The 23,335-nt window shown below is 36.7% G+C and overlaps 1 protein-coding gene across 2 annotated transcripts; it reads left to right on the top strand.

The window, feature by feature from the left end:
• Positions 1 to 241: 241 nt before the first annotated feature.
• Positions 242 to 20,173, top strand: cabp1b (calcium binding protein 1b). 2 transcript variants are annotated; one of them, XM_060895926.1, is made up of 7 exons: positions 242 to 662; positions 16,763 to 16,793; positions 17,108 to 17,251; positions 17,684 to 17,793; positions 18,414 to 18,488; positions 18,930 to 19,002; positions 19,208 to 20,173. In XM_060895926.1, the coding sequence occupies exons 1-7, from the start codon at positions 291 to 293 to the stop codon at positions 19,231 to 19,233; spliced, it is 831 nt and encodes a 276-aa protein (XP_060751909.1). In that variant the 5' UTR covers positions 242 to 290; the 3' UTR covers positions 19,234 to 20,173. The 2 variants fall into 2 exon arrangements, with proteins under 2 accessions (XP_060751909.1, XP_060751910.1); XM_060895927.1 differs by lacking the exon at positions 242 to 662 and adding an exon at positions 14,285 to 14,561.
• The last annotated feature ends 3,162 nt before the right edge of the window (positions 20,174 to 23,335 follow it).

Raw genomic sequence — 23,335 nt, 5'->3', positions numbered from 1 at the left:
TTTATATACTCCTCATCATAATAGAGGGATTCTATTGGAGGAGTGTAGACAGCACTCTCCAGCACACTCTTTTCACACTCCTCCAGTACCATCTTACAGCTTGTTCTCTCTCTCTCTCTCTCTCTCTCTCTCTCTCTCTCTCTCTCTCTCTCTCTCTCTCTATTTCTTTCTCAAAAAAGAAGCACACTCTCTTACACTCACTCACTCACTCACTCACACACACACACACACACACACACACACACACACACACACAAGGTTACTTCTACTGATATTACTGCTAGATTAAAATGAGTTCGTCGCTTCCTAAGAGCGAGTCTAAAACATCTTTGATAGGATCCTCGGCTCACCGTCAACATCAGCATCCCCAGCATCCCGGGGACACCGGAAACGAGGAGCCCGCAGAAGGCGCGCGCGGAAACACGCGGAACGGAGGCGTGAGACGCGGCCAAAAGAGCCAGCAGGAGGAGGAAAGGACGAGACGCAAGGAATCGCTTAATCAACCCCAGAGTGAGAAAACCCCGAAGCCGAAAGACGAAACCAATGCATCAAACCCGCGAAAGGGATCGAGCCAAAGCGCAAAAACGAACCCGAAACCAGCGCCAGCGCGAGAAAAGACGCATGAGGATTTGCGTCCGATCATAAAGTCAGTCTTCGGCCAGGTAAGAACGCAGAGGCTTTAAACACGTGTGGATGAAAATACAGCTGTGATCAATGCATTCAACAGGTTGGTGAAGTTGTGAGGACACGCGCAAGGACAGATGACCAAAGTGTCTTAAGTGTCTTTTATTTTTAATGTATTTTTGTGCTGAATTAAAATATAGTGTGTAGAGTTCAAATCTTAGCGTGTAGAATTAACTTCTAGTGTGTCATGAAGTCATACAGGATACAGTATTGGGCTTAACTCTTAATGATGAATGGACAAGACTTAACACTTAGTGTGTAGAGTTTAAAAGCTACAGTGTTGACTCTTACTGTGTAGAATTAACAGCTAGTATGTAGCGTTAACTCCTATAATATTGTGTTTAATTTTTATTGAAGAATTAACAAAACTGTTCAATTAAAACCTACACTATTGACTCAAAATTGCTGGTAACTTTTACTGTGTAGAATGACCTCTTTGTGTGTACAAGTAACTCATGGAATGTTTAAATAAATCAAATTAAACTACATTTTAAATAGGTGTCACATGAATTAGAACCCTAACCTTAGTGATTTTGTGTCAAAATAACACCTACAAACCTTAAGTCACTCAGAATTAACACATAGCATTATCACCTAGAGTTAAGTCTAAACACTTACAATGTTCATTTAAAACTAATTCTTAGATTATAGAATTAACACCTACAGATTTTGTAGTATTTTGTCTAAACTCTTAGATGTTAGAGTTAAGTTTTGAGTACTGTGGTTAAGTCTTTACAGTAGTGTTAATGTCTACGTTGGAGATTTAGACCCGTTAGATATCAAATTAACACTATGAACGCTAACAGTACAGTGTAATTACAGTATAAAATTAACCTTTAAACATTGTGTAAACTTTTAGAGTTTGGATTGTACATCTGACCTACTTTTTACATTTTTATGTTAATGTAACACCTTCGGTAGATGAACCTTTTTTAAACTTTACACTTAGTTTAACTTGTATGCTTTAAAATAAATACATACAACACAGAACAGTGTTGAATTCACTTACGCAGTTACACAGTGCTGAAATAACTGAACTTTGTATAAGTGCTGTAGGTATTCATTTATCACAACACACTCAATAACGTTAGTTAATGGCATCATTGTTGTGAAACCTTGTTTTTTTTTAATTTTATTTCATGCTTTATCTTTACCTCAGCAGATGATATTGCTGTGCTCGAGCTTCTTTCATTGGTTGATAGTTTCCCTGTGCATGTGATGTACATGTTGTGTGTGTGTTGGATAATATGGCATGATGCGTACTGCATGTGTGCCACGTACGCCCCACAGTGTGACACCACACCTTCACAGCTTCCAAAAGCAAAATTAACTAAGATAATCTGTAAATGTATTAAATCTTCATCTCTATTGCTCTGTAAAATGGCGACACAATGCTGAGACACACCGATTAAATAAAAGCAATGTTGGATGTGAACAGAATTTTTTATGTTCTGTTTATTTTCTTCAAAAAGACATGCATAAATTCATCAATCCTGGCCTTCTCTCATCTAGTTGTATTATTATTGTTATTAATAATATCATCGAAATTATCAACCAATCAGAATATGTCAAGTTTCATGAACAGGCAACTAGTCACTAATGTTTCTCAAGGTTTGTCTCTAGTGGGCGTAGCCTGTCCAACTATCTTTGAACACAGGTTTAGTTTACAAATTAGTATTTACAATGTAGAATTTATAGACGTCACTGTTATATTTTAATGCACAAACATGATTCCTTTCCTCATTACAATATAGCAGTGACTTCTATAAATGCTACATTATAAATGCTAATTTATAAATTAAACATGGGCTCAAAGATAGTATATTGCATCACAGCAGCTTAAATTTTTTTCAGTTTGTCTTACATAGTTGTGAAACTAACCCACTGATTTTCTTGCAGCAGGAAACAGGACATTTTTTCAGATCTATGAAAAAGGTTTTCTCAACTGCATACATAACACACAAACGATGGAACAAACTAAGAGACTTTAAAGTGTATTCATTCTGTGACAGCTGACTTTGCAAATGTGTGAAATCTGTTTTTTAATATGTATTTATTTAGGCAGGGCTATAAAAGTATGAACTTATCAATTAACTACATTTCTAACACCAAAATAATTTGTTTACGGTACAATGTGTACAATGATAAAGCAAGCTGTTGAAAAGCTTAAAGTCCTCTAAAGATGTCAAAATCTTGTGATGGGGAAAAATGATGTGAAACCATAAACATGATGAAAGTTGGTGAAAGTTGTGTGGCTGTTTGATAACTGTTGGAGTCTGACGCATTGTGTGTCTCTGAGAGAGCATCACAGCTCAATTCCTTACACTCGTGTTAATGTGGGCCAGAAATAACTCCGAAACCAGGTCAGAACTTCAGTCTCTCTCTCACACATACACACACAAAACACACAAACACACACTCCCTCATGTGCTCTGTAGGCCGTTATGCTCCTCATGATGGAGGTTAATTACTGTGCTGATTGCTGGAGGAGTTTTAATGAGAACACTCATCTGAGATGTCTGCAGTGGGATGTCTGCACATTCAGATGTCTTAAAACTGAGATTTTCTTATTAATTTCTTATATAACTCCACATGTATTCAAATACATGTATATATATACATGTATTTGAATACATGTGGAGTATATATATATATATATATATATATATATATATATATATATATATATATATATATATATATATTAAAGGAATTAAAGAAAGAAAGAAAGAAAGAAAGAAAGAAAGAAAGAAAGAAAGAAAGAAAGAAAGAAAGAAAAACAGTGAGAGAAAATGAGAAAGAAAAACAAACAAACAAAAAAGAGAAATAAATGTGTGTGTCTGTGTATCTGCTGTTATTCAACAGTGTATAATGACTGTGCATGAGATGTTAGTTATGTATATACAGTATTATGGTATGATGTGTGTGCAAAATGTGTGTGTATGATGGCAAAATGTGCGTGTCTATGTGTGTGTATGTGTGTGTTTTTTCAGATCTATATGTGTGTGCTTTTGTGTGTGTGTGTGTGTGTGTGTATTTGAGTGTGGGTGGGTGTTTGTGTGTGTGTGTGTGTGTATGTATGTGTGTGTGTTTGTGTTTGTGTGTATGTGAGTTTGGGTGTGTATGTATGTGAGTTTGTGTGTGTATGTGTGTGTTTGTGTGTGTGGGTGGGTGTTTGTGTGTATGTGAGTTTGTGTGTGTGTTTGTGTGGGTGTGTGTTTGTGTGTGTTATTTAACAGTGTACAGTGATGTTAGTTATGTATATACAGTATAATGGTATGATGTGTGTGTATGTGTTCGTGTATGTGTGTGTGTGTATGTATGTGTGTTGGAGGGTGTTTGTGTGTATGTGTGTGTATATGTGAGTGTGTGTTTGTGTGTATGTGTTTGTGTATGTGAGTGTGTGTGTTTGTGTGTGTGTATGTATGTGTGTGGGTGGGTGTATGTGTGTGTGTGTATGTGAGTTTGTGTGTATGTATGTGTGTGGGTGGGTGTATGTGTGTGTGTGTGTATGTGAGTTTGTGTGTATGTATGTGTGTTGGTGGGTGTATGTGTGTTTGTGTGTGTTATTTAACAGTGTACAATGACTGTGCATGTGATGTTAGTTAAGTATATACAGTATGATGGTATGATGTGTGTGTTTGTGTGTGCAGTCACTGTTATGTCAGAAATATTTCTCCACCATTTCCCCAGCATGCTGTATTTCATATTTCTTTATATAACACAAGGACGTGTGTTAAACCCTGCTGAATTGCTCTCCACTGGCTGTGGAGCTAAATTTAGCAACTTCGCTGCCATCATGAGGGAGACAGCACACAGCGGCTGTTAGATTTTAATAAAAATATTCACACGCCCGCTCAGTGAGGCTCATTCTGTATGACATTATTTACTTCATTATTATGTGTGGGGGAGGAAGCGCTGAAGGAAAGAGTGCTTATATTAATGTGTGGTAGACAATAAAAAGGACCATGTTTTAAATCTCATACTCTTTATGAGTTACAGTGAGAACAAATGAAATCTAATGTGTGTATTAATCTTTGTTATGTGTGTATTAAGCACTGTGTAGTAGAGGGATGGGAGCTAAAAATAACACACACACACACACACACACACACACACATTTGAGTTCTTGAGTGCTCTTTTACAGCGATAATAAATGCATGAATCAACACAAACTCACACACAGACACACACAGGCACACACAAACACACACAGACACACACACTCACACACACACCTGTATGGCAGGTTTTAAAGAATGTGTGTAATTATCGATAGTGTTATCGTCAACCACTAACATTTTTTGTGTGCTGGTAAAAAGGGTTAAATGATGTGGCATACTGTAACATTTATTACTAGATAAATGTGGATACATCTAGGATATTGTCAATAGTTTAGATGTCATGTTTGCAGGGTTCATCTCTAGATTGAGAGATTGTCAGCTAGTTTGAAAAGAATGTGTTATATACGATGTGTTATCCGATTGCTGTTTACAGGATGTCACTGTTTGTAGCTAGAATCTGAACTTAAACCTCATTGTGTTGTCAATTTATGTCACCCTGATCTGGTTGGTCTGGTTCGCACCCTTAACCTTACCCTGTGTGTGTGTGTGTGTGTGTGTGTGTGTGTGTGTGTGTGTGTGTGAGTGTGTGTGTGTATAAGTGAATAATAACCATGATAACTTCAACACAAAGAAGGAAACAACACCATATGTACATATTTATACATGATAAAGATATTATATTAGTGTGTGTGTGTGTGTGTGTGTGTGTGTGTGTGTGTGTCTGTTTGTGTGTTTGTGTGTATGTGTGTGTATTAGATCTCAGGTGCAAGTGCATGCAGAGTTCTCTTTGGCCACTGTGTGTCATGGAAGATTTCTAACTCCTTTACACCAATCTTCTCTTGTACACACACACACACACACTCAGAACACACAGACACGCCGACACGCCCACACGCACACACACACACACACAGCACATCAAGATGTCGCACTAGTAACCCAGTTTTATTTCCCCTGTGCACTTCTACCAGTCTTAGATTCAGTTTGTCCTTAGAGATGAAATCAAATACTTAAACCACACCCCATGATTCTTAACATTTTATATCCTTATATACACGTGCAGACATCTGATTGGCCGAGACTCTGCTATGAAGTTCCTCAATGTTATCATTTCAGAAGCAGTGACTGAAACCCTGCTGAGTTTGAAGAAACAGCTTGAAGAGTCTCATATTGCTGTTTTGTTTGATGAGATTTACAGCTAAAAATTTAATTGTAAACACTCCATCTTTGTGCTGATCATGATGTGGTTCCTCCTGGTGACAGCTCTGAGTGAAAATAACAGAGAGAGGAGCAATGCTTTTATTTTTAGTTTCACTGACAAACTAAAAAAGGGGTCAGTTTGAGCCAAAGGGGTTAAAGTGAAAGTTAAAAGCATTGCAGTGACACTGAGAGCACTCTGCCTTGCTGATGCAGATGTGTGTGTGTGTGTGTGTGTGTGTGTGTGTGTGTGTGTGTGTGTGTGTGTGTGTGTCAGGATGGACAGTATCAGATGACACTGAGCTAAAGTGCGATTCTAGCTCACTCGGTGCCGTATAACAGAAAATCTGCTTTGACATTAGAATAACGAAAACGTATCAGAAATTTTAAACCCAAAGAGAAAGGTGTAAAATCTGACGAGATGAGCTGGGAGCAGTGCATGCTACAGGAAGACAGGAGGCTTTAGCAGAAATCTGCACTGCCGGGACACTCCCGCTGTTCTGCAGGCATGAGTGTACAGCTACAGAGAGAAAGAAAGAAAGAAATAGGGGAAGAGGTATAGAGTGATGAAGGAAGAGGAGGAAGGGGTGGATATCAGCAACCTCCAGGAGATGGAGGGATTATATATACAAAAAGGGTGTCAAAAAGAGGTATTCACTTTTAAGATAGATAGATAGATAGATAGATAGATAGATAGATAGATAGATAGATAGATAGATAGATAGATAGATAGATAGATAGATAGATAGATAGATGCATCTGCTGACACTTGAGAGACAAACAAGCTTGGAAATCAGTTTTGGTGAGTGTGTGCAGCTGGAGCTGAGGCTTCACAAATATTCACTCTTCCCTGTGTGTGTGTGTGTGTGTGTGTGTGTGTGTGTGTGTGTGTGTGTGTGTGTGTGTTTACATTTATAAATACATAAGGATACATAAGGAGTAAAGATGTTGGAATGTATACTGGCTGCAGCCCGTGTGTGTGTGTGTGTTGTGTGCCCAATGAGTTGACATTATGTGAACAGACGGCTCAAATGCGCACTAGAGTTCACAATGAGCCTGCGGTGAAAAAACTATCTTCATCAGACAGAAAAAGAGAGAAAAGGAAAGATACAGGAAAGAGAGACTGAGAGAGAAAGAAGGTTGAGAGTATAAGTAGAGGCAAGGAGGAGAGGATTGCAGGGGAAAGAGGAGACAAATGGAAGAAAGGAATGAATGGCGGAAGGGGGGGAATGGAGGAGGAATTATATAAATGACGGAGGAGAGGAATGGTGCATGCATGAATGAAGGAGCAGATGAAGGGAGGATGAGTGCAGGAAGTGATGTCGCAGCAGGTGCATTTTGGGTTGAGCTGCCTTTCTTTATCCTGCACTGGCCCTTAGCCAGCACACCGTGTGTGTGTGTGTGTGTGTGTGTGTGTGTGTGTGTGTGTGTGTGTGTGTGTGTGTGATTGTGTGAGTGAGTGTGTGTGAGTGTGTGTTTATTCATGCATTTATTATTGCTGTAAAAGAGCACTCAAGAACTCAAAAGTGTGTATATGTTTGTGTGTGTGTGTGTGTGTGTGTGTGATATTTTTAGCTCCCCATCCCCGTATTCCTGTGTGTGTGTGTAATCGAGTGTACACTCGTGTGTGTGTTTGGATTAGTGTCACCAGTGTCTCGCTTGGGGGAAGGTAAAACTGTCGACCCTAAGAACCTGTCTCTCTGTTTCACTCTGTGCGTCTCTCTGTCTGTCTGTCTCTCTCTGCATCTCTCTGTCTATCTCTCTGTCTATCTCTCTGTCTCTCTCTGCATCTCTCTGTCTATCTCTCTGTCTCTCTCTGCATCTCTCTGTCTATCTTTCTGTCTCTCTCTGCATCTCTCTGTCTATCTCTCTGTCTCTCTCTGCATCTCTCTGTCTCTCTCTGCATCTCTCTGTCTATTTCTCTGCCTCTCTCTATCTCTCTGTCTCTCTCTGCATCTCTCTGTCTATCTCTCTGTCTCTCTCTGCATCTCTCTGTCTATTTCTCTGCCTCTCTCTATCTCTCTGCCTCTCTCTCTGCACCTCTCTGTCTATCTATGCATCAATCTGTTATCTCTCTTCCGCTCTCTCTCTGTCTATCTCTCTCTCTCTGCACCTCTCTGTCTATCTCTCTGCATCAATCTGTTATCTCTCTTCATCTCTCTCTCTGTCTATCTCTCTCTCTCTGCACCTCTCTGTCTATCTCTCTGCATCAATCTGTTATCTCTCTTCATCTCTCTCTCTGTCTATCTCTCTCTGCACCTCTCTGTGTATCTCTCTGCATCAATCTGTTATCTCTCTTCATCTCTCTCTCTCTGTCTATCTCTCTCTCTCTGCATCTATCTGTCTATCTCTCTGCCACTCTCTATCTCTCAGTTTCTCTCTCTGCGTCTTTCTATTTCCCTGCCTCTCTGTCTCTGCGTCTCTCTATTTCTCTATCTCTCTGCCTCTCTCCCTCTCATCTCTCTGTCCCTCTCTCTGCATCTCTCTGTCTCTGCGTCTCTCTATTTCTCTGTCTACCCATCTGCCTCTCTCTGACTATCTCTCTGCCTCTCTCTCTCTCATCTCTCTGTCTCTGCATCTCTCTCTCTATCTCTCTGTCTCTCTCTCTAGATCTTTCTGTATATCTCTCTGCATCTCTCTGTCTATCTTTATGCATCTCTCTTTCTATCTCTCTTCCTCTCTCTCTGCATCTCTCTGCATCTCTCTCTGCGTCCCTCTATTTCTCTGTCTGTCTTTATGCATCTCTCTGTCTATCCCTCTGCCTCTCTCTCTGTCTATCATATCACTCTGACTCTCTCTGTATTAAAAAGAGTGAGACAGTAACAGATGGAAAGAGAAAGTAAAAAAGAGTAACAGTGACAGTGAGAGATGGAGAGGGAAAAGAGTGATTCAAATCGAGAAAGAACGAGAGTCTTCGGAGAGTGTGAAAGAGAAAAAAGATCAAAATAGCTAAAGATGAGTAAACAGCACAACTGAGACTAAGACTAAATGATTGTCATGAAAACATGAAAAGAAAGGATGAAACGTGATAGTGTAAACAACAAGATAGAGAAGTATAAACAAGAGACAAAGAATAAAAAAGAAAGGGAGAGATTTAAAAGAAAAAGAGAGAAAATAGTGAGAACACAAGCATTTGGGATTAAGGAAGAAAGCAGGATAGAAATACAAAGTGGGGATAGAGAAAGCAACAGAAAGAAAGACAGGTAGAAAAATGTAGATAGATAGACGTCAAGGGGATGGAGAGAGAGAACGAGGAAGAGCGAGACTGAGAAAGTAAGAGAGAGGAAGAGAGAGATGAGAACGAGCGCTCACTCTTGTGCCACTCTCAGTGAGCGCTCACACAGGCGTAAGACGTGTCTGCCTTCTCTCCTCCTTCCTTTCGTTCTCTCATCCTGCATCCAATCCCTCTATTTCTCACTTATTCTGCCTTAGCCTCCATCCCTCGTTCCATCTTTCTCTCTTTTTGGATCTAAGATACATTTTTTTTACTAGAAAATGCATTTTAAAGTTGCTTGATGCATGCATGGAAACACACACACACACACACACACACACACAGGCATTGACTCTTGCACTCTGAGAGGCAGAATGAAGTAAAGAGCCTCATTATGGGCAACTGTGTGAAATCGCCGCTCAACCGCCTCAACAAAAAGGTACGTTTGCTTGTGTAAGAGTGTGTACTAATGTGCAGTTTGTATATTTGTGCATGTTTGTGTGTGTGTGTGTATGTAAATGAGCCTGACTGTGCTTTTTTGGACTCTAGCTGACTAAACAGGACTGACTCACTCTTCCTTGTAGATTTGTGTGTGTGTGTGTGTGTGTGTGTGTGTGTGTAATAGGATCATAGAGCTACGCTCAAAATATTGATCCAACTATATTTAGTAGATTTAGTTCTACATGAGTCATGAGTCATCATTACAGCAGTGTCAGTACCTGCGTTCAGCTGCTGAAGTATTTACACCGTGTCCTGAACAGAGCAGATATTTAGCCTTTAATAAGTTACTAATATAGAGCCAGGGTTAATAGGGAAATTCTGCATGTCAGTATTCAGTACTCTGGACTAAAGTACAGCTGTGTACACAGGGTAGGTTGTCCAAAATTAAGAGGTCTATCAACAAGATTTAATTTAACCACAAACAGCTCCTTTAAAACCAGCCTGGATTAAACAATAAAAAAAATCTGTACCACAAATCAATCAATAACAATTATAGAATTACTACCTGAATACTACCTGAATACTGAAATAAGTTTTATTTTGAATGCAAAGATTATTAATATAATATAATATAATATAATATAATATAATATAATATAATATAATATAATATAATATAATATAATATAATATAATAATTATTATTATTATCATCATCATCATCATCATCATCATCATTATTATTATTATTATTATTATTATTATTATTATTATTATCTATTACTTTTTTGTATCTATTTTTGTATGTTTTGAAATTTGATTTTAAACACTTTTTGGAATCTTTATGCCGATTTCTTTTATATACAGACAGTTTAAAAAGCACTTCACTGAATGCCATAAAGTCTATAATTGTTTATGTGACAAATAAAACTGTAAAATTGAATCTGAATTAGAACTGGCATGAAGATATCGACTTACACATCCAAAGGATTTAGACATTATAAAGCCAAGTGCACACTATGTGACTTTCAACACGCTTTGAATCTCTTGTGATCATTTGTGTGTCAGATGCAGGAGTGTGTAAACTACATGATCGCTACATGATACACACTGCTGATCTTTATACAGTAAACCCACTGAACCCCAAAAGAAGCCTAAATCCCTTTTTCTATGGAAAGGGAAAAAGAAAAAGGGAAAATAGGAGAATAGACTTGAAGAAATATTAGTGAGAGAGATGCAAGCAGAAAGGATTATTCTGTCTGTTCTACAAAGAGAACTGGAGCTGAAGTTCAGTGAACAGAAGCCTCACTATTTTTATAGGAATCATCTGGTATTTTTGTTTGTTTTATGCCATTTCTAACAACTGATGTTGTGAACTAATTTCTTCACTTTAAATCTAAATGTAGTGACAAGTTACGGATGTTAAACTCAGTTTTCTAGGTTTTGAAAGCTTTAAACTAGTAGTCCATTGTCTTGACTACATGTGAGTTGAACAAAGCTTCAACGTTTTAGAGGCAGCGGGGTGAACTTTTGTTTCGAAGTTTAACCATCTTGAATTTTACAGAGTGGGTATGAACATAACATACATAAGCTGTGTGTGAGAGCAGAATAATTTTATTTTATAGTTTATCTTTGTAAATATTTGCCAGTTTTTGGTTACTCAGCTCTTCTTGTCTTATGAGGATTTTTTTTCTCTGGGATGAATAAAGTGATCTATCTATCTATCTATCTATCTATCTATCTATCTATCTATCTATCTATCTATCTATCTATCTATCTATCTAATCTATCTATCTATCTGTCTGTCTATCTGTCTGTCTGTCCATCCGTCTGTCCGTCCGTTCATCCTTCTGTCCGTCTATTTATCTATACATCTGTCTGTCCGTATGTCTGTCTGCCTGTCTATCTATCTATCTATCTATCTATCTATCTATCTATCTATCTATCTATCTATCTATCTATCTATCTATCTATCTATCGATCGATCTATCTATCTATCTATCATGCACTCATTGGCTGTTTTTATCACTGTACTGCACTGGAAAAAAGGAATATGCAGCCAAAAAAATATTACGTATAGTTTACATTACATCTGTCTGTCTATCAGTCTGTCCATTTGCCAGTCCATCCGGCCGTCTGTCTATCTGTTTGTCTGTCTGCCTGTCTGCCTGTCTGCCTATCTATCTATCTATCTATCTATCTATCTATCTATCTATCTATCTATCATGCACTCATTGGCTGTTTCTTATCACTGTACTGCAGTGGAAAAAAGGAACATGCATCCAAAGAAATATTACGTATAGTTTACATTAAAATATTAAATTCCTGTAAAACATGATTTTGTTGCTCATAATAAACTAAACTGAACAGGTTTCTAATGTCTAGATGGAATGATGTAGAGTAAGTGTGATCATTTCCTGTTGAATTAACATAAACCAGTTTGGGTTGGAGTGTGAGCTCAGAGTGGGATTTTATTTCACCACATCATGTTGGATGTACGGAAACAAATTGTGTTAATGTTACTGTCAGTTCAATCACACGGAAACGCTAATCTACCCATTTTAATGATCAAACAAGCTTTTTTTTTGGTGTAGTCAGCTAGTCTCAGAGGGGTTCACACTTCACGATTCACTACAGAGAAGATCAAATGGGCTTGAAAATGTGAAAGAAAATCACTGAACCATGTACATTACATGAGCAGGAAATCTGGGCTAAAACTGTGTAGAGTGCACTCGGCTTTAGGCAGATTTACTGTATGTGTGTGTGTGTGTGTGTGTGTGTGTGTGTGTGTGTGTGTGTGGGTGTGTGGGTGTGTGTGGATGTAAGCTGCTCATGTTGTGACAGTAAAAGTATTTGCTATGCCTTTAAGGCCCTTTAAGACATTAAATGCATAATTATAGGATTATTGAAAGAGAGAGAGAGAGAGAGAGAGAGAGAGAGAGAGAGAGATTTTTCCTCTGATCACTTTCTCTCACTCTCAGTTGATTGGTTTTACAAACTACACACTATTTTAAGCTTCTGGTTCAACTAAATTTGACACTATTCACTCACTGTTTAATACCTGGGTTTTTATGGGCCACATATACACACACGTACAGTATACATACATACACACACACACATATATACATATACATATATATAAATATATAATATATATATATAAATATATATATAAATAAATATATAAATGTATATATAAAATGACTATAATGAAGCACTCGTTTTTTGCCCTGATTGGCTGAGACATGTGAGTCTCACCGTGTACTCATTACTCACACAAAACCATACAGTTTGAGCATGTTTCATAACCCCAGTTTGTACAAAATGAAAAAATTCTTCTGAATTGACTGAAATATTCAGTGGTTTGTTTATTATTTCCATTATTTTATAAATTATTATTTTATAATTAGCAATCTAACCTTGTTATGGACTTTTGCTTCATCATGTATTACGAGCGCTTGCTTGGGAATTTTATACACCCCACTGACTGCATTTCACTTATCAGTGTGAACTGTTAGTGGGGGTGTGAGAAACACACACACACACACACACACACACACACACACACACAGATGGACCGTGAAGGTCATGCTCAAGTAGAGGGCAGATGCTGATTTCACAAACACACACACACTAACCAGTGAGCAGGATTGAGGACACACACTGAAATCCACACTGTGCTCATGTTGTAATCTTTTGAAGAAACAGGGTTTTAGATATTTTAAGTTTGGTGTGTGTGTGTGTGTGTGTGTGTGTTTATTGCTTTGATTAAATAAGTAAAAGTATCTTGCTATTAACGCTAGCAAAACAGCATTACAACCGTGAGCTAATAATTGAGTGAATTCACAATATAATGTCATTAATTCTTTGTTCAAAATTCAATACCGATCAGAACCCATCACAGTCAACAAGTTTCTTTGCTGACAAAAGCTTCTCTTCAATTAGTGACATGGTTAAGTTTTTTATCATATAATGAGCAAGTACAGAAAAGTAGTTAAGTAGTATGTGGACTTTCTAATCATTATTATTAAACTTGAATTATATTTATATTCAAAATACATTTGAATATATTGAAAAAAATAAGGAAAGAAATTTCTTTTTCATGTCAGCTTTAAGTCAGCTTTAATAAATTCAGACGATGCAACCTCCTGTTTTAGAACATCCTAAATATTTTACAAGGTCGAATGCATTCAAGTAACAGGGTTCAGAGAATGTTAGGGGACTAAAATGAATACTTTCTATCTTATAAAGCATGATTCATGGAAAAGGACGTTTCATAATAATAATGAAAAATAAATAACTAATAATAACTATATATATATATATATATATATATATATATATATATATATATATATATATATATATATATATATATATATATATATATAAATTTATTGTTATTATTATTTATTTTTTATTTATTTAATCACATAAAATAGGTTAAAAAAATAATCAAATCAAAGTTACTGATGAATGTGGTTACTGATAAAATATGGTGGTCTGGTGGACTATAGAATGAATGAGATGTAGAAATCTTATGTTATATATTTCACTATAAGTAAAATATGTCTTTAGAGAAAGTGTTATATAGAGCTTAGAAGAATGAAGAAGGACAAGGACGAGTGTGAAGATTATGAGTAGCTTAGATAGATAGATGGATAGATGGATAGATAGAATGTGTGGTATATAAAGAGAGAGAGAGAGAGAGAGAGAGAGAGAAAGAGAGAGAGAGAGACTCTCTGTCTCTGATCATTTCTGTGCCTCTTGTCACATCCCTCCCTAAAACACTGGGCAACATCAGGACCGGAGGCGGAGCTACAAAGCTGTGGCACGTGATGAAAGCGGAGCCTCAAGCCACACCCTGGCATCTCAAAACTCCACTTATGTACACAGTGTGTTTGGTCCTGCGTGCATCTTTCTACGCAAGGGATTCGCTGAGAGCCGGCAGGCTGTACGTAAGTGTGTACACACACAATCAGACGAATCAATAGAATAATCTCTATTTTTTAATTGAATCTTTTTCTTACATTGCATTACAGTGTACCCAATATAAACAATTCAATATGGTAAAAGTAAATAAATTAATGCTTTATCAAATACATTTTTTGTATTTTACTCGCTAATTTGTACCTGTTTGTACAAGATTGCAAATTCAACAAATTTCAGAATGTCTACATTTGTAAACAATTATACTTGTTTCATATTTCGAGTGTAGGTGTCTTTTCTTTATAGAGCGTTCTAGAGCATTTCATTTGAACCCTTTTCTTAAGTAAAAAGAATTAAAAAAATTATTTTTTGTGTCAGTTTTATTTTTTTTATCAAAGTGAACTTATTATTTATTTGTTGTAGTTTATTGCAGTTATTGTCTATTAGTTGTATATGTGTGTGTATATATATATATACATATGTATATGTATATATATATATATATATTGCTCCTTTATTCTTCTGTTGTATATTTTTTTTTATGTTCTATTTATTTTACATATTATTTTTGTTAATAAAAAATATATGTTATAAATGTTCAGAATTCATCTATTTATGTGTGAGCCTCCTTACCTGTATATTACATAGTAATATATAATACACTGTAAGTTTGTTATACCGTAAAAATGAAAATTTATACCATACTCAAATGAAAGTAACATGTTGCACAGGATGTTCCACAACTAACTTTTCAAGCCACTAGCCAGCTTTCCTCACACACACACACACACGCACACACACAGTGGAAAGAACTATCAGCCGACTTCCACATGGCAACATGTTGTTGTCTTGGCTCCTGGCTATGGATTCAAACTCACACTGATACAGCAAACACTTGGGAACCTCAACACTTTACACATAGTACACTAGACCTACTGATTGAATGTACATTCAGCCCCAAAAGCCTCAACCAACTCCTTTTATTTCAAATTAATTCAGCACCAATGTCAAGAACAGTGAGCATCTCACATACACACACACACAAACACACACACACTCTCACACACAAACGCGCACACACACACAGTATGCTGACGGATACAATGTCATATGTGATACATCACAGCAGAATGTCACAGTAAACACCTCGATTTCACAGGTCCACTTAAGCTCAGAAATGGACACAGGTGAAGGACAAGTGAATATTTGCACAAATTGTGCATGAAATAAAATATGTGTATGTGGCTAACAGAATGTTTAAACCTACATTTTCTGTTCTGTCACCGAGGTGGTAGAATCAACTTCCCCTAGGACAGCTGAGGCTATCTTCAAACAACGGTTGAAGATCTACCTCTTCATAAAATACTTGAACTTGCACTTTCTCCCCTGTTTGCTGTATATGTGTATTTAAAAAAACAATGTTTTTGAAGAGCGTTTTATCCTCATGGTATCTTAAGTCTGTAACCTAGTGAACCAGAGTTAATGTATTCAATGATAGAGGCTTAAAAGCACTTTTGCATGTCACGCTGGATAAGGATGTCTGCCAAATGCTGTAAATGTAAGCGTAAATGTACATCAGCGCTGCTGTGTTTGACAGACATCATGTCCACACAACACACACACACACACACACACACACACACACACACACACCACCATGTCAGTAACATCATATGTGTTTTCTGCAGTGATGCATTTCAAGGTAGTTGTGGGCTGATAAACCGCACAGCACCACCACTAGGTGTGAACACAATCCTTTACCTCTGTATCACATATTATAAAAGGTTGATGAATCTAAGCCATTCTCGTCATTACTGTTGCTAATTTTCCAGGAAATACATTTAAATTTAAGTGTGAATCACATGCATACATCTTAATAAAGGAGAAGAAGTTAACCCTAGTCTTGCTGAAGCACACTGGTCACCTGCTAGTAGATAAACAACAAATTAACAATACACATATTAAGAAAAGAACTCATCTGAGGTATTTAAAGTCACTAAAACACATTTGCAAAGTCAAAAATGTCCGAATTAAACAGCTGTCTTTAACATGTTTTTACCTCCTAATGATTACTTCTCAAAATGTCTCAATCTTGCTTTGAACAAACTGCTTTTTATTACAGATACCGAATGGAGTCATTCAAACTAAAAAGAACAAAGAAACAGAACTCGCATAGGTTTTATTTTTCTCTGTTGCCATTTACAAATCGTTTTTTTTTATTTTCTTTCAGAACAGAGAGCTGAGACCTGAAGAACTAGAGGGTAAGATTTCTGAGATGATGGGAAGGAAAGAAGAAAAGAATAGATACAATAAGATTGTTTAGAATGACCATTAAAATTTACTAATCAAAACTACTTTTCTCTAATTTGACCATCATTTGGCACAATGTTGGAAATGAATCAAACTGATTCAGAGTTTTAAATGATTCAGTAATTAAAAGTGATTCACTGATTCATACAAGATTCTTTTGCCAAAACAATGCTTTCAAAAATGTTTATATTATTCTAATATATTTGTTATTTAAAGCTAGTCACACGCTGACTGTTTTATCAATCTGGACTTCTTGTGTTTGCAGAGCTCAAGGACGCGTTTACGGAGTTTGATAAGGACAGAGACGGCCTTCTTAGCTGTAAGGAGCTAGGGGTCTGCATGAGGACAATGGGTTACATGCCTACAGAGATGGAGCTGATTGAATTGAGTCAGCAGGTCAACATGAACAGTATGTTTCTTAGATCATATAATGAAACATCAGCTATTTTAGCTTTGGTACAATTTTAATTCGTCTGGTTAAATAGAGATTAGCCAAAAATAAAAATCACAAAAAAAAAAATTGCACTCAGATGTTATTACGCATGCAGTAAAATACTGTCCGTGTTATAAAATTAGAGTCAAATTGAATAAAAATGATTAGGAATTGAAGAGTAAAAACAGAATTTTAAAACAATATAATGGAATTTAATTTTAAAAATATCATAAAATTACATTTTTACATTTAGCCTAAAATAGCTGTACAGAACAGATGAAATGGAATTCAAATAAAAATTGCATTTATTTATTTATTTATTTATTTATTTATTTATTTATTTAAATAGCTACACAGAACAGAATAAATTGTTTAAAAATGTATAACATTTGTTCTGTGTTCTGGCAGTGGGAGGTCACGTGGACTTTGAGGACTTTGTGGAGTTGATGGGACCAAAACTTTTAGCAGAAACAGCCGATATGATCGGAATGAAGGAGCTCAGAGACGCTTTTAAAGAGGTAGGAAACTGAGAGATTGGACATATGCATCATACAGAATTCACACACACACACACACACACACTGTCGGAACTCAGAGCAGCCCTCTGAGGCGACACATCTACTGGGTGGATCTGGAGGTCTACCAATTACAACTAAATTTTAGTCACAGCCTAAGTCAGAATCAAAGTGAGGAGAAATCGGCATCACAAGCTTGAGTAAGATCAATGAAGTACCGATTTTATTGCAGCAGGAAAACAGCAAAGTTGTCAATGTCTCCTTTTTGACATCAAAATCAGCAAAACAACCCAACATCCAAGTGTGGTGCAGTCGAGTGCACAAAGTCTCGGTTAGGCTTCCTCTATTTATGCTCGGGCGCTATCAAGCGCCTCCTTTTTCTTAATTTACATAGCTTTACATAGCATTTTTCCCAACAACACACACACACAAAATTACCTGAATATCATTCTTTATCTTTAGCGTTGTTGGTGTATGTTTGATTGCAATCGTGCTTTATGGTGTTCAAGATTTAAAAATTAATTCAAAGTCATTGTGAACCTGAACAGAACAGACATGATTAAACAGCGTTGATGAAAGTGTAGTAAAGAAAGTGAGCAGGCTTTTTAATCATATACTTTCAGTTTGACTCTAATGGAGATGGTAAAATCAGCTCATCCGAACTCAGAGAAGCCATGAAGAAACTGCTGGGACAACAGGTTATAGCTTTCTTTATCTTAACTTTCTTTATTCTATATTGTCTTTCTATACATGTCTTTCCAAATGCTTTCATGTGCTGCAGATCCCTGCGTTGTCTGATCATATTTTCATATATTTGTGTCATTATTTGGCACTTTATTCAAACTTTTTTCCACATGTTCTCTCATTTTTGTTCTTGTTACCAAAAACCATTATTAACAATAACACAAAGTCACGTTATAGACATCTAAAGAAAGTGAGAAAGTGTGACTGGTGAACAGGCACAATTCGATAGTGTGTGTAGAAGTAAACTTCGATCTTGGGGTGTGTATGCCACTACGTCCATATTACAAGACCTTAGAGTCATTTTGTGTGAAAGAACAGCTTCATTTAAATGTTTAGTTGTATCTACAATAATACCCACTTGTCTGTATATTAACTTTGTTTTTTATTAACATCAGATTAAACGCAAAGAGCTGGAGGACATCGTGAAGGACATTGATCTTAACGGTGATGGACACGTGGACTTTGAAGGTGTGTGTTTTTCGTCATCGTACTGTGTTTTTTGTAGAACACCTCATAATGTGTGTATTTCAGTCTCTCTGTGTCTAAAGCTGCATGCCAAACTCCACTCTAACGTACTAAAAAGTGTAGTAATTGACACCATGCCTTTTACTAGACACCATTCAGTCACTGGTGTTTGAGAAGCAAAGCTTGTTTTTTTTTTTTTTTTACTCAGAGTTTGTGCGAATGATGTCGCGCTGACGTGAGGACCGACAGATCAGAGCTGAAAGACACAATGGAGGTAGAAAGGCGCTAGAGAGGTGATTAGAAGTGACATTTGGAATACAACCTCTGACCTCCAACCCTTCGATGAAGCACGAGAGCCCTTGACGTCTCCTCTTCGAAGGACTACAGGCTGATCAAACGATGCTGCAAGAAAACATTTTCTATCCAGCTTTAATTAACAGAAGCACATCTTCCTAAAGATAATCAACATATCGCTGCAATACTGTGATTTAAAAGTTTTACACCAGGTTTATCTGAGCAGGACACACCTTGTGGATTGGATATGCAATATTACTTCTTTCTTTCTGTGTTTATGTGGACTTTTTTTTTTACTGCTGTATGAGAGTGAGTGTATGGAGCCCATCTTACATGCGACAGAGGAAACCTGTGTCATTTAGTATCAGTAAATGTAGCTTTTTATATCGGATGATCGTGGCAAGCAGGGCAGCACAAATCACATGTGCACTAAGCTTGAACTTATGCTTTGAATCTACTTTTGTCACTAGTGGTTTCTGGGTCTACTTTCTGTCACTGGTGGCTTGTTTCACAAACACACAACACATCCGATCTCCACCAGTATACCCTAATTATAGAAACTGTGAATATTGTATACAGTACATAGACGTTAACCATTACACAAGAAAATTAGCTTGAAGCTAAAAGCACAACATGGGGAAATACTGGGTATAGAAATCTATAGGAACCTCAAATACAGGTAATATAATTATATACATTTCAATTACAAGTCTAAACAAGACACATTCGCAAATCTTTCAATCAATACGCTTGCTTACGTTGTTAGGTCTTATCAACTGTTTGTATGGGTATCTTTCTAGACATGGTACTGGGTATCTTACTTGTATCATTCATGAAACATATCTGAGTGTTTACTATTAAAACATTATTCTACATACAATGTATTTATCCATAGAGCATACATTTACCTCACACTTTATTATGAATGCATGTATACTGTACCTGATTATTCGTGTCATTATCCAATCAGCCAATCGTGTAGCAGCACAATGCATAAAATCACAGATACAAAAACTGGGGAGTTTTAGTGAGGCTGTGTTTTATGTTCCCATCTGCCTCAGGTTTTAGCACTGCATTTTAAGATACTTTTCTGCTCACCGTAGTCGTAAAGAGTGATTATCATTGCTTCCTTGTAAGCTCAAATCATTCTGGTTATTCTCTTCTAACTTTATTCTCTTTCTTATTATCTATCGTAACTTGATGCTCACTGGATTTTTTTGTTTTTCTGAGAGCTTACGTTTTCGAAATATTCAAACCAGCCTTTCTGGCACCAACAACAAAGCCATGGTTAAAGTCACACTTTTACTTCATACTGTTTTATTATGTGAAAACAAACCTGATATTTACTCAATGCGCTTCTGCCACATTGCGCTGCTGGACAACTGCATGAAGGTGTAGGCGTATGTGTTTATGATTGCATGTAAAATATATGTAAAGACTGGTCACTATAATCCTATTTATGTATATCAGCAATAAATAGTCAACTTAAATCTATATTGTAAAATATATACCGATCAGCCATACCATTAAAACCACTGAGGAAGTGAATAGCATCATGCAACTATCTTGTTACAGCGGTACCTGTCAAAGGGTGGGATATAAATATATACAGTAGGCAGCAAGTAAGCATTCAGTGTGTTATGAGCAGGAAATAATGGGTGAGATCTGATTGTTGTTGATGAAGGCCAAATTGTGATGATCATGGATGCTTAAGATGTGGAGTGAAGGCTAATCCGTCTGGTCTGATCCCACAGACGAGATACTGTAGCACAAATTGCTGAAAAAGTTCATACTGGCTGTGATAGAACGGTGTTAGAACACACAGTGCATCACAGCTTGCTGTGTAAAGGGCTGCATAACTACAGAACAGTCAAAGTGCCCATGCTGGACCGTGGAGCAATGGAAGAAGTTGGTGGTCTGAGTAATCACTTAACTGCTTCACTTAACTGGGGAAGAAATGGCACCAGGAGGCATCATGGAATGAAGGCAGTGTGATGCTCTTGGCAATGTTCTGCTGGGAAATTTTGGGTTCTGGCCTTCATGCGAAGGTTACGTTAACACACGCCACCTACCTAAACATCCTTTTATGGCAACAGTATTCCATAATATCAGTTGCTTATTTCAACAGGATAATGCCACACTGCAAATGTTTTTCAGGAATGGTTTGAGGAACAAATAGTTCATGGTGTTGATTTGGCATCCAAATTCTCCAGATCTTTATCAGATCATGCATCTGTGGGATCTTCTGAACAAACGGAGGAACTACTAACAGCACTTCACGATCTGCTGTTAACTCGTCACGTGGAGTCTAGACGAGTCAGAGCTGTTTTGGTGGCTCATGGGAGATCTACACAAGAGCTGGCAGGTGGCTTTAATGTTATGGCTGAATGTTATGGATGTATTATACAATACATTTTAAATGTAAATACAATTTGAAGTATATCCATACCATGTTGCTTCAGCTGTAAAATGGGTTGCACTGTGTCTGTGTCTGTGTCTGTGATGCAAACATTTTATTTTTTTTCATAATCAAGGTTTATTAGACTCTTCCCATAACTTAATAACTATTACATAATACATATTTATATTATGAACACGATATCAGGCTCATTATTTACAGTAATACACAGCTATTTATAGAAGTCATAATGCTATATTTAAATTTCATTGACAAATATATTAGACAACAAGTCAAATCAGCAATAGCTCTAAGAACATGGTAATAAATATAACTTAATAAACGTAATTAATAATACTTAATGATAACTTAATTATAATAAGAGTGTGCTTTGATTTGCATCACTGTCCTAAAAATAAAAGGATCACAGCTATGCTTCCTGAACCTATGCTGAAAACCATATATTTATTTTTCATTTAAAGCTGCTATAAATATCGTCATTACCAATCCCACACTCTTTACTGGTACTATTTCTGTACATTGATCGATTTGTATTGATCCATTTGTATATCACATTCTGTTGTAGCGTCATCATGTCAAAGCTTTGGGATGGAAGTTAGTAGAATAAAGGCACCTACACCCTATGTAGTGCATTAGATCAATATGCATGCAATATCTTTATATATTTTATAATTACTAGGTTACTAGCGTATAAAATAATGGCACTATTGATGCAACAGGGAGCCCTAAAGCCCTATGGGACGTTTGTAGAATGTAATGGGTTCATTGTATGTGCAGTCAGCAGGTATTTGGGATACAGCTCCCTACAAAGTGCAGCACACAGTGTATGAACTTGACATACTGATGTAAATAAATGTATTACATATCTAATGCACTACATAGAGAATAATAATAGCACCCAAGCTCTATTTTAAGCTCTATGAAGTGCACTACACCCAACAGGGAGCCATTTGCTTATGATTATGAACAGCAGCTCTGTAATGAATATACAATTACATTGCATTAAGGATAGAAATAATAATACACACTGAGAAAATAGGAAGTCATAATAGGAAGATCAAACGTACAATTATTTTTATGTTGTAAACACAAGTCTTCATCTGTGTTTCATCTCCTGCATGAATGTAATATTGACCTAGACATGTACATGGAGTCCTGTATGTGTTCTGATCTTTATTGTGAGTGTCAACATTTAAAATTTCACATCCAAAAAAAAAAATCAATGTGTGTGAGAAAGAAGGAGCAGAGAGTGTGTGTGTTCTGTAAGAATTTCTGCAAAATGAAAAAAATTTCTTCATTTTGTTAAAGTAGGTTTTGAGTGTTTGATTCTATGCCTGCAGAGTGGCAGAAAGTAAATTCTATTAATGGCGTGAGTTATCAAATGTTTCCATTAATCCTACGATTTTGCATGAATAAGTTTGTACTGAGATGTAATGTGTTATATAAAAAGGGATGGAGATAGAGGGAGTGAGAGAGAGAGTGAGAGAGAAAGAAAGAAAGAAAGAAAGAAAGAAAGAAAGAAAGAAAGAAAGAAAGAAAGAAAGAAAGAAAGAAGGAAGGAAGGAAGGAAGGAAGGAAGGAAGGAAGGAAGGAAATAAAGGAAGGAAGGAAGGAAAGAAAGAA

The sequence above is a fragment of the Tachysurus vachellii genome, chromosome 20 (assembly GCF_030014155.1).
Source record: "Tachysurus vachellii isolate PV-2020 chromosome 20, HZAU_Pvac_v1, whole genome shotgun sequence".
Classification (NCBI taxonomy): Eukaryota; Metazoa; Chordata; class Actinopteri; order Siluriformes; family Bagridae; genus Tachysurus; species Tachysurus vachellii.
The sequence above is the reverse complement of the archived record's forward strand: the minus strand, read 5'-3'. Positions and strand labels throughout refer to the sequence as shown.